The sequence below is a fragment of the Gobio gobio genome, assembly GCF_949357685.1.
Source record: "Gobio gobio genome assembly, chromosome: 12".
NCBI lineage: Eukaryota > Metazoa > Chordata > Actinopteri > Cypriniformes > Gobionidae > Gobio > Gobio gobio.
In genome coordinates, this window is record NC_137105.1 from 55,895,467 (window position 1) to 55,908,612 (window position 13,146).

A 13,146-nucleotide genomic window follows, 5' to 3' on the forward strand; every position below is an offset into this window, starting at 1 on the left:
GTTCATCCTCTCAGAGAGCAGGAGTGTGTGTGGACGTGTCGGCCGGCACTCTGTCCTTCTACAGCGTCTCTGACACACACACACTCACACACTTACACACATTCAACACCACATTCACTGAACCCCTCTGTGCTGGATTTAGCGTTTATTCTTCAGTGTCTCTGTGTCAGATTAAACACACACACACACACACACACACACACACACACGGACTTGTAAATCCTCTTTCTAACGTCCACATGCACACAGACTCAAATCTCACTTAATTACAGTTTTATTTTTTTTCCCTCCATTATGTTGCAGTTATGAATCTAGATTCATCACACACACACACACACACACACACACTGCTCTGAATCTGTAATAAGGCTGTAATAATATTGATATATTATTAGATTGCTGTAATATGTATATTGTAAACTGATGATGAGATGTAATAAAGGACAGATTGATTTAATCATGAAGTGGTTTATGAATGATTGATGTGAACTGATGACAGTATGAATAATCATGAATGTGATGAGATCAGCAGAATGAATTCTCTCAGAATCACTGAGTCTCTCTTTATTTATTTATTTATTTATTTATTTATTTATTTATGTATTTACTGTCGGCTGTGAGGTCTGTCCTGGGGCCTGTTTCAGAAAGGAGGTTCAACAAACTCTGAGTTTAAACCTGAACTCTGAGTTGACTTACTCTGAGATGGGAAACTCTGAGTTTTAGGTTTCAGAGCAGCTGAATTGAGGTAGTTCAATCAACTCTGAGTAACTGACTCTGAGTTATTCTCATGCACTCCAACTATGAAAAGCCACGATCAATGGAGCTCCGAAATTACGATTCACCATGGCAACAGCACCCAACAAAAAGACGTTTGCATACTTCCGGGTCAATACACAAGTTTAATTCTTAATTATTTTAATTAAGTTTAATTTTCATGGTATCCAAAAGGCAAACAAAGAATGTGGCAGCAGCTAAATAAACAAAAAAACAAAACATAATTCAATCAGGAAAAGTTTTAAGCATAAAATGTTCATGGGTGTAGGTTTAATGACTTTACAAACATTTGACATATTAAATAAATATCATTCAGTGTCCAATGTGCAGCAACTTTTCCCACATAGACCCTTTTCACAGACAGTGATGACGTGTTTTAATGGTCATCAATATCATAAATCCTGCAACGTTTTTTGTATTTTTTTTAATGTATGTACATTTATAACACTAATACTTTGTATTATATTACTTTTGCATCAAATTACAAAAATCAAGTTACCGCTGCTGTGAGAGTGTTTCTAATACAGCGTCTATGGGAGTGATAGTTAAAATTAACATCTTTCTCTCTTTCCACTGCCGTTATCAATCTCACTTTAATTTTTCCATCTTTTTGAAAGTTGTGAAATCACTATTGTGGAGTTTTTCTTTTGCTATTTGACACAAAAATATATATTTAATGTATTCTCTCATTCACCGCTATAAGAGTTAACCCAACTATGACGACTTCAGCTTCTGAAACCCAGAAATGTGAAAAGGGTCTGAGCTCTTTCACATAATGAAATGTCCTCTGATCACACCTGTTACATTTATTAATCAGGGTAATGACATTAAACAGTTTACTTCTACTCAGGCCAGCCAAACTCCAGCACCACTGACAGATGAAGAGGAGATGGAGGAAGAATATTAACACCCAACAGGAAAAAGAATAAAGTATTTGTTGGAAATAAAGATGACTATAAAAATGTAAATAAATGTATTTAACAGCTGTGGTGGTGGTTATGCCATATATCTCGTACTACCATCTGGCAGCATCCTTCCATCCCATACAGTAATCCATTTCCAGAAAGTGTGATGATGGGAATATGAATGTCATAAATGCATCCAACCACTGGAAATCCTAAAGGAAATTCTAATTATCAGGATACTTCTAGAGGATTATCAAGTGAACGTCAGGATCCTGTAGAAAAGGACATGCCATTTTTGTCAGTTTGACGTGTCCTCATGATGAAAATATGACCAATGAATGTTCCTGCAAAGAATGCTTTTCTTACTTTGTATTTTTGTCAAGTGGCAGATAATTTAATTTGTTTTAAGTAAACGTTGCTTACTTTAGATTTAGATTAAATTTATAATTTTTTTTATATTTATACTTGAAATACGACCAAAATACTCAGTAAGAAAAGCATTTGTGGCGTTTGAATGAATGAATAAAGTATTTAAACACTGCTGGTGCTTTAAAAAGGGGAGGAGAACGAAAGAAACTCTGGGTTTACCAAAGAAAACCTGCTCCTGACCAGGTTAGGTTCACAGAGTAAGTTACCCTGGTAACTGACTCTGAGTATAAGTTACCTCTCTTTCAGAAACGGGCTTGGCTTACCCTGCTTTCTCGGGTTTGACATCCCTCCCATTCTGAAACAGAAAACCCAGAGTTTCCCTTATTTCAGGGTTAACCAACTCAGAGTTTTCACTTAACCTCCTTTCTGAAACGGGCCCCTGCTCTTTCATGTGAAGCTGGAAATCTCGAAACAGTTTCTGTGATGATCCGGAGAGCACGTGTTCATATTTTCAGTGTCTTTAACGCCAAACAGGAAACTCATGAATATTCATGTAAGCTCCGCCCAGCGTCACCCAGAGCCACAGAGAGGGCGGAGCCACAGAGTAAACGTGACGTGTTGTTGTGTCGGACTCTGATTGGCTGTTGAGCCACATGAAGGCTAATGATTGGCTAAGCGGTACATTTGAAAACATGTCGTTGCAGTGATACAGTTAGCAGAGCGGGGCTAGTTAACGGAAATATTAGCGATTAATATTGTTATTAACGTGTTTTAAATGAGTCTCGTTTAACCGTAAACATTCCCCCACGGACTTTCTGTGTTCAACAAGAAGAAACGATGGACATTAATTCTTATTTTCAGTAAGTAGCGTGTTAGCATCTGACCGAGAGTGTGTGTTCGTCCTGATGATGTTTATGATTGAGTTCGGTTATTAATATGGGACAATATCATGATGTTTTGTTCTATATAACACAACTGTGTGCCTCCCTTCTCTGGGCTTGTGTGTTTTAATACATTTTCATACATCTATGACAGTCTTTGAGTCTCTTGTGCTCATGAATCTGATCATAACTCCAGTAAAACAGTGAAATATTCCTCCAGTGTAGATCAGCTGTTCACACACACACACACACACACACACACACACACACACACACACACACACACACACACACACACACACACACACACACACACACACACACACACACACACACACACACACACACACACACAAACACTCACTCCAGTGTAGATCAGCTGTTCACACACACACACACACACACACACACACACACACACACTCACTCCAGTGTAGATCAGCTGTTCACACACACACACACACACACACACACACACACACACACACACACACACACACACACACACACACACACACACACACACACACACACACACACACTCCAGTGTAGATCAGCTGCTCACACACACACACACACACACACACACTCCAGTGTAGATCAGCTGCTCACACACACACACACACACACACACACACACACACACACTCCAGTGTAGATCAGCTGCTCACACACACACACACACACACACACACACTCCAGTGTAGATCAGCTGTTCACACAAACACACACACACACACACACACACACACACTCCAGTGTAGATCAGCTGTTCACACACACACACACACACACACACACACACACACACACACACACACACTCCAGTGTAGATCAGCTGTTCAAACAAACACACACACACACACTCAGCTGTTCACACACACACACTCCAGTGTAGATCAGCTGTTCACACACACACACACACACACACACACACACACACACACACACACACACACACACACACACACACACACTCCAGTGTAGATCAGCTGCTCACACACACACACACACACACACACACACTCCAGTGTAGATCAGCTGCTCACACACACACACACACACACACACTCCAGTGTAGATCAGCTGCTCACACACACACACACACACACACACACACACACACACACACACACACACACACTCCAGTGTAGATCAGCTGTTCACACAAACACACACACACACACACACTCCAGTGTAGATCAGCTGTTCACACACACACACACACTCCAGTGTAGATCAGCTGTTCACACACACACACACACACACACATGTTGGTGCAACAGCATTATGAGGACTCTCCATAGGCGTAATGGTTTTTATACTGTATAAACTGTATATTCTATCCCCCTACACTGCCCCTGCCCCTAAACCTAACCCTCACAGGAGACATTCTGCATTTTTACATTTTTAATAAAACATTGTTTAATATGTTTTTAAAGCGATTTGATTTACGGGGACATTTGAAATGTCCTCATAAACCACCTTGATGTTGTAATACCAGTGTAATACCCATGTCATTATACAAATTTGTGTCCTCATAAATCACATAAACAAGCACACACACACACACACACACACACACACTCCAGTGTAGATCAGCTGTTCTCTCTCACACACACACACACACACACACACACACACTCCAGTGTAGATCAGCTGTTCTCTCTCACACACACACACACACACACACACACACACACTCCAGTGTAGATCAGCTGTTCACACACACACACACACACACACACACACACACACACACTCCAGTGTAGATCAGCTGTTCACACACACACACACACACACACACACACACACACACACACACACACACACTCCAGTGTAGATCAGCTGTTCACACACACACACACACACACACACACACACACACACACACACACACACACACACACACACACACACAGACACACACACTCCAGTGTAGATCAGCTGTTCTCTATGTGAATATATAGTAAAGTGTGATTTATTCCTGTGGTCAAAGCTGAATTTATCATCATTACTCCAGTCTTCAGTGTCACATGACCTTCACTAATCATTCTCATATGAGGATCTGATGATCAACACATTTATGATTATTATCGTTTATTTCAGGATTCTGTGATGAAAAGAAAGTTAAAAAACAGCATTTATTTTAAACAATCTTTTGTAACATTATAAATGTCACTTTTGATCAATTTAATGCATCCTTGCTGAATAAATCTATTCAGTTCTTTCCCAAAAAATAAATCAATAAAAAGTTTTCCCAAAACTTTTGAATGTAGTAGAAAAAAGATTTCAGATAAAAACTGTTCTTATGAGCTTTCAATTCATCAAAGAATCCTGAATAAACGATGACCAGTGAACACTTTCCTCTACACCGATCAGGCGTAACATTATGACCAGTGAACACTTTCCTCTACACCGATCAGGCGTAACATTATGACCGGTGAACACTTTCCTCTACACCGATCAGGCGTAACATTATGACCGGTGAACACTTTCCTCTACACCGATCAGGCGTAACATTATGACCGGTGAACACTTTCCTCTACACCGATCAGGCGTAACATTATGACCAGTGAACACTTTCCTCTACACCGATCAGGCGTAACATTATGACCGGTGAAGTGAATAACACTGATGATCTCTTCATCACTGCAGGGCGTTTGAGCTGAGCGTGCGCAGCTATGCTGGAGATGACCCGTTAGACCCCTGGGATAAGTAAGAACATCTTTAATGTCTTTATCATAGCTGTGATGAAATGATCCTCTCTGTCTGTCACTCATGGCTGGTGTGTGGCAGGTTTGTTCAGTTTCTGGAGAGCAAGCTGTCAGTGGAGGAGAGGAAGGGTTTGTCTGTGGTGCTGGAGCGCATCGTTCAGACCTTCCTTCAAGATGAGCGGTACCACAACGACCCGCGATACGTCGCTCACTGCGTCAGATGTGTAGGTGCACTCTTGCTCTCTCACACACACTCTTCTGAAGGCAGGATCTGGCTCTGTGAGATGAACACACACCTGCCTCTCTCTGTCCAGGCCAATTTCTCCAGCGACCCGATGGAGGTGTACAGCCATCTTCACGGCCGAGGCGTGGGGACGCAGGCGGCGGCGCTGTATATAGACTGGGCTCATCAGTTTGAGAAGAGAGGGCAGCTGTCCCAGGCTGAGATGGTGTACCAGAGAGCGCTGGAGAACAAGGCTCAGCCGCAGGACAGTGTGATGCAGCAGCACAGGTGAGCGACACTGAGCCTCTCCATATCAGCACAGCATCAGTCTGATTATACTGGACTGAGAATAATATCAGCACAGCAATATCACATTTACATTTAGTCCTTTAGCAGACGCTTTTATCCAAAGCGACTTACAAATGAGAGCAAAAGAAGCAACTAGAACAGTCAAGGGCAACAGTATGCAAGTGCTGTAACAAGTCTCAGTTAATCTAGCACAGAACACACAGGACAGTTTTTTTTAATTTTTTAAATAAATTAGACAGACAGAAAATGAATAGAATGATAAGTGCTATTCTTGATTGGTCAGGTGCTGCTGGAAGATATGTGTCTTTAGATGTTTTTTGAAAATGGCTACAGACTCGGCCGCACGAATTGAGAAAGGCAGGTCATTCCACCAGGTGGGGGCAGTCCAAGAAAAGGTCCGTGAGAGATTTCATGCCTCTTTGTGATGACACCACAAGGCGTCGTTCACTGGCAGAATGTAAGCTCCTGGAGGGTAAGTCTGAACGAGCGAGTTTAGGTATATTGGTGCAGAGCCAGTGGTTGCTCTGAAGGCGAGCACTAGTGCCTTGAATTTGATGCGAGCGGCTATTGGCAGCCAGTGCAGACTGATGACTCGACCACCACGACTTTTTACCCACAAAGAATTCGCCCCACTGAAGAATCTTCCCGGTGTTCCAGTTGACCCTCGTTTCATGTCCCAAGATGGTGTGCATTGCATTAATGTGCCTGACCTTTTGACCCCGGCTTTTCCAATTAGGCCAATTAAGCACGAAAATAGGCCCGTGGGACACAGAACTCTGGGCACCGCCCCAGGGGCCCGAGACGAGACACATATGTCAGTCTCGGAGACGATCGTACCTTTCCGTTCATTGTACACGAACAGCCTATGAAAATGAATGGTATAGGTTGTGCGTGTCCTTTGCCCCCGCTCGGGCCCCAAGGGTCATCTACGTGCTGGTCATCTAGGGGCCCCACCACAGCATATTAGGAGGACAAGTCTCTAGAACGCAGCAGGGGAAAATTGGCTGGCTTTGATCAAATCTCTCACACAGGCCTCTTGCTATCATAGGCAGATAGAGCCTCTTGAAAGGTCATATTGGTGTATATTGGTGCACATGATGGATTTCATTTATTAACAGTACATCTATTTTATAGAACAGCAACAATGCACAACAAGTGCAGAAGTGCACACACAGCTGACAAACAGCCATAAGCTTGAACAATGATTATTTGCCAGAGAGAACAGTTTGTGACTAAATCATGTGTAGTAAAGAAAGCTCACATCTCTAACTTATCAGTCATAGCAGCAACATCTCACATTTGTGCAAATTACATTTAACAAAACCCCTCAAACTACAGATTTATTACTGAAAAGAAATTGTGAAATGCATATATTACTAAAAATAGTGATGGTAAAAGACAAACACCAGCTATAAAACCTTATATAACAAAATGTGGCCACATTTCAGTACCAAAGGGTGCAATGAGCTATTCTGTAAACATGAACACACTGCAGTGCTTTCTAACAAGAGTTTCTGTCAACTGTAAACTCTTCTGTAAATCAACTTAAGGCACATATTACAACTGGGCAACTTATTTTCTGTAAGCATGGACACATTTCAGTGCTTAGAGCTGGTTTATCTGTAATGCAAAAGCATTCCCAGTAGATTAAGGTGAGAGTCACACATGCATGTTTCTCTTCCAGACCCAGCTCTGGAGCAGCTGAAGGTGTGGACGTACTGGTGCTACTGCTGTTGAGCGTCTGTCCAAGCGGATCAGCAAGCACAGATTTCCTCCTCTTTGGAAAGTGAAAGATCTTTTCCAGGCTCACTGTAGTCTATCATCCCCTCAGCAGCAAACAGTACCTGGTGCTTCTTCCTGCTCAGGAGGAGGAGAGATCTGAAATCTGCTGGCCATTAAGTCTGCCGCCTCCTGGAAGAAAACAGTGGACACCTGTTGACCTGCTGCATTATTATTGAAGAAAAGGCTCAGTAGTCAAATACAATCATACAGTTTTACATCTAAATAGCTTATAAATACTTACTGAAGATATTTACTAGATGGTGTATATTTGAGCAGTAATTGAATGGGTTTAAAGTCTAAAACTTGAGCTGAACATTTAGAGGATTAATAAAGGACTTTCCCTTAAGATCCGCCTTTGACACACTTTGGTAAATGTCTGATGCGTGTCCTCTGGTGATGGGAAGGGCAGAGATTTAAACCGAGGGTCTAAGGCTGATGAGATGTAGAGGTTGCTCTTCTCCTCTGAAGAATTATATCTCTCTGAGAGCTCTTGGTAGATCTTCATCTCTTTGAGTCTTTAGCAGTGCTGCTCATGTCACTCAACAGTTGTGTGTGAAGCGGAGCAATGATAGAAACTGTTGGCTCTTCTCCTCACACAGGACATTTGTTTCCACCAGCACAGGCTTGAGGGCTTGACCTCTTCAGCATTTGAGATTTCCATCTCAGTCGAGGTGCAGATGTCAGAGACTCTCTTTCTCACCTTTAGAAACAGCAGAGCAACATTAACTAAAAGATGAATTTAATCATTTCAGTTGAAAATAAGATGAACGTTTTCTAAAGCTTGAATAACAGGACAGAACACATCAGCAACACATCAGCAAATGAGCTGAAATCATGAGTGTGATCTTGTTTAAGGCCCTTCAGTAGTGTCAGTAATGACAGTGAACAGCTGACCTCAGGAGGTCAGAGGTCAGCACAGATGGCAGATGCTGCTGGAGGAAACGGGAGAGCATCTCATATGCGCTGGTCCACCGGACTGCAACATCTGTCCTCAACTTGAGCTGTGGAAGGTCCAGCATGGTCTGGTTCCTCTTCAGTGCTGCCGCTGCTGTGCTGCTCCTGTGGAAGAACACAGAAATCCTCTGAATCTGCGCTAGCAGTCGAGCTACAGCGCTAGCTTTAAGGCTCTGTGGCGTGAGGTTCAGTGTGTGTGCCAAACACCGTCTGTGCTGGAATCCTGTCAGCTCCACAGCTAAAGTCATGTTGGTTCACTGTCAGGAGCAACTACAGGCTCTCATGCATTGCTCTGGTCTGGAGAACGGCAGCATTCGTTTCCCACTTGTGCTCAATCAACTGTAATGGTCACTAGGACTCACTGGAACTGACGTTTGGGGAAATAGTTCGGGATTTCACATCTTCCAGTGTTTGCAGCAAAAAACCTGCATTTTCCACCACACTTTAAGCTGAAGGTCCTTACAAATAAATGTGTCATGATGATGATGAAGCATGATGCTAACTTTATGATAACACAATTACCATTTTTGCTAACATTTGTTTAACATGATGCTAGCATGATTAGCATGTTGCTACCATAAAGCTAACATGATTACCATGTTTGTTAAAAAAATTTTCCCAAGATGCTTTTACGATTATCAAGTTGTTAACATTATGATAACATAATTAACATATTGCTAGCATAATGTTAACACGATTACCATGTTGCTAACATTTTTAACAAGATGTTAACATGATTAGCTTGTTGCTAACATAATGTTAATAAAATTAACATGCTGCTAGCATTATGCTAACACAATTACCTTGTTGTTAACATTTTTAGCAAAATAATAAAACATAGCAGGTTTGTTAGCATAATGCTAACACGATTAACATGTTGCTAACAGTATGATAACAAAATTACCATTTTGCTAACATTTGTTTAACAAGATATTAGCATGATTAGCATGTTGGTAGCATGATGCTTACTCAATTAGCATGCTGCTAGCATCATTTTAGTAATATGCTAACACAATTAGCTTTTTTGCTAGCATATTTTTAGCAATATGTGCATGATGCTTACTTAATTAGCATTTTGCTACCATAATGTTAACATCATTACCGTGTTTGCTAGTATATGTTTTCAACAAGATGCTAACACAATTAACATTTTGTTAATATAATGCTAACACTATTGGCATGTTTGTCAGCATGATAACAATTAACAATTTGCTAGCATGATGCAAACATGATTAGCATTGTTGTTAACATAATGCTAACATAATTAGCCTTTTGCTACCATGATGTTTACACAATTACCATGTTTTGCTAGCATGTTTTTAGCAAGATGTGAACACAATTAGCATGTTGATAGCATTAATGCTAACACGATTACCATGTTGTTAGCATTTTTTAACAAGACGTTAACACAATTAGCATGTTGCTAGCATTAATGCTAACACAATTAGCATGCTGCTAGCATGATGTTAACACGATTAGTATTTAGCTAGCATGATGCTAACACTTTACTTGTGTTTATCATGTTTTAACCCTAAGCTAATCGCCATTAGCATGTAGCTATTCACTGCTAGCATGTCTAGCATGTTGAAAGTCCAGTTTGCTAGCATGAGTCAAAGATCCGACCCCCATCTTTACACAACGTTCTGATGCAGAGATACAGGTCTTGTTAAACGGTTGCTAGGGTGCTCTGTTTGGTTGCTATGGAGTGGCTTGGCAGCAGCCAATGAGGATCCTCCAAAAGCTCCTGCCAGTATGAATTCTACGGGTCATTTTTCCAGTGTATGGAGATCTCAACAAGATGATAAAGAAGTGCAGGAAATATAGCGAAGCGTTCTGGAAGATGAGGAGATATGAATGACGATTGTTTTTAGCGCCACATTTATCATTCGTGCGATGGGATTGGTGGAAACGAGCGATTGATGAATCACACGTGAACCCTGTGCTGAGATGATTTCTGCGCTGGTTTCTGCGTTAGATTGATAAACCAGGCCCAGAGCTCCAGAGACCAGCGATAGCCTTAAGAAATGTCCTTCAAGGCCAGATCATTAAAATCCCCCTGAGATAACTTTAGCCACTCCTCAACACACTCCTCCCCAGCGGACAGAAATATGCTCTATGATTAACATTCACATTGAGTTATGAAAACGCTATTTCTCAATGTTTTTCCTGGTTAATGTGAACGTTAGAGGAACAGTCCATTCTATAATTGTGGAAATGTTCTGCAAACGTCTGAATGTTCAACACACCCTGAACAGAAGGCCAGCCCATCCCCGGCTCACACACACACACTTGAGTATGGCTAATGTGCCTCTGCATGTCTTTGAGCTGTGATGGAAACTGGAGGACCTGGAGGAAACCCACAGCGACACACGGAGAACTGCTGACTCCTGGCTCAGACGGGACTCCAACCGGGATCTTCTGCTGTGAAGTGATGCTGAGCCACTGAGCTGCCCTGCGCATGTTTAGATGAATTCAAGAGAGAAAAATAGATCCAATGGAAGCAATTCATTTCTTACAGCCACAGGTCTGGATTTCACAGTAAAGGAAGAACAGGAAATATTTGAACACACAAATAACAGATCAAACTTTACTTTAAGATTCCCATTTGACTGTAGTAGTAGTAGTTCCACTAAACTGTGTGAGAGTCTCTGGAGGTCCACCGTCCAAAACATGGAATCATAAAGAGCAAAGCTTACATTTTCTACAGCAAGAACACAAACTCAAACAGAACTAGACAGCACAAGTCAAATCTTTTTCTCTTTTCCTCCACATAAACAGAAAACATCAAACAATTACAGATCCCATTGAAATATCCCATATATATATTATAGTCCGTCTCTCGCTCATAAAAAGGGCCATGGAAACAGAACAAGGATAGTTCTGAGTATAAAAGAGAAATACAATTATGAATCTGTCATATGATGTGAATATAATATCATATATGAACTACAAATAAAGGGAGAGAGAAAATAAAAGAACAGCAGAAGTGCATCCAATAAACTGAAGAACAGCAACTATAAACAACAACGAGAGAAAAAGAAGAGAAAATAAATCAATAATGAGAGTGAAAGAAATGAAAAGCTTGCTCAGCCAAAAAACATCACACATGTCAAATCTAACAAGACATGTGGAAAACAACACAACAGAAAAAGTGTGTGTGTTCTGTTGATCCCCAGCAACTCAAAACATGATTTTATGAAGCTGTTGACTTTATTGAAGCATTTCATCTTGATTTAACTCATTTATATCAGGTTTCTGCTTCAAATGTCATTGATTCATGTTAAACTGACTTAAAACCGTCACTCTTTGACAGAACTTGATGTTTTCATTTTGAAATAACATGTTTCAATCAAGCCAATCAAACAAGACTTTCCCTTCCCATCATGCTTTGCAAAGGGGCTGAATTCAGAGAGGAAATGTTGAAATAAAGAGCTAGTTGATGCGTTTTTAACAAGAGGAGAAAATGGAGAGACTTTTTAAAGCTTAATGTTTTGTTCTGTCGTTATTTAAGAGTTTTGGTTCTGTTGGTGTTTCTGGAGGTTAGCATTGTGGTGAAGTGTCGAGTGTGTGAATGGGGTGAGGACCTGCTAATAACAATTAAAGTTGCTTTAATAATAAAACACAACTACTTTGGGCCATGGATGAAACTAAACCATCTTCTGGCTAGCCAATAAGAGCTTGTGAAAGGTTTTGTAAATGTTGTAATAATAGTATTTCACTAAATAAAAATAATCCATTAAACTATATTCATTTTAGAATAATTAAATTGAATAGTTTTGGACAAAATGAAGAATGTTAACCTGATTTAACTAAATGGCATTGAATTAATGTCACGTAAAAAACGTAAGTTTACCGAAATAAACTATTGTAATTAAATTCAACAGAACCCAATTACGTGGAACCTGTTGACATAAACAAATGAAGTAAATCCCACGTCTCATTTTTTCATGGTGAGGAAGGAGAACTTTCACTAACGTTATGTAATAGTTGTGGAAATGTTAGTAATAAACGCTCCTGAAATAATGTCTTGTAATGTTTTCCTAGTTCAAACACATTCTCGTAACATTGAGAGAAAACAACATTCTCTAACTTCTCCCAGCATTCTCTGAGCGTCCCTGTGATGTTCTTTGTGCTTGATGTTCTCCTGATGTTTGTCTTGATGAAGGTGAAATACTCAAACTGCTGCTCATATTGGACAGTCCAGCGTTCTGTCATGAGTCACTGCAGGCATG

General features: G+C 40.7%; 1 protein-coding gene across 1 annotated transcript in view; it reads left to right on the forward strand.

Moving 5' to 3' along the window:
• Positions 1-7,968, forward strand: part of LOC307134799 (uncharacterized protein) — a gene marked incomplete at its 3' end in the record, with an annotated part of 36,158 nt that extends 28,190 nt beyond the window's left edge. The window contains exons 8-12 of the mRNA XM_079830796.1: positions 1-175; positions 5,588-5,647; positions 5,729-5,870; positions 5,961-6,157; positions 7,863-7,968. The exon at positions 1-175 is cut by the window's left edge and continues 363 nt beyond it. Coding sequence (XP_079686922.1) covers positions 1-175; positions 5,588-5,647; positions 5,729-5,870; positions 5,961-6,157; positions 7,863-7,968 — 680 coding nt within the window. The remainder of the gene's footprint in view (positions 176-5,587; positions 5,648-5,728; positions 5,871-5,960; positions 6,158-7,862) is intronic.
• Positions 7,969-13,146: the final 5,178 nt, after the last annotated feature.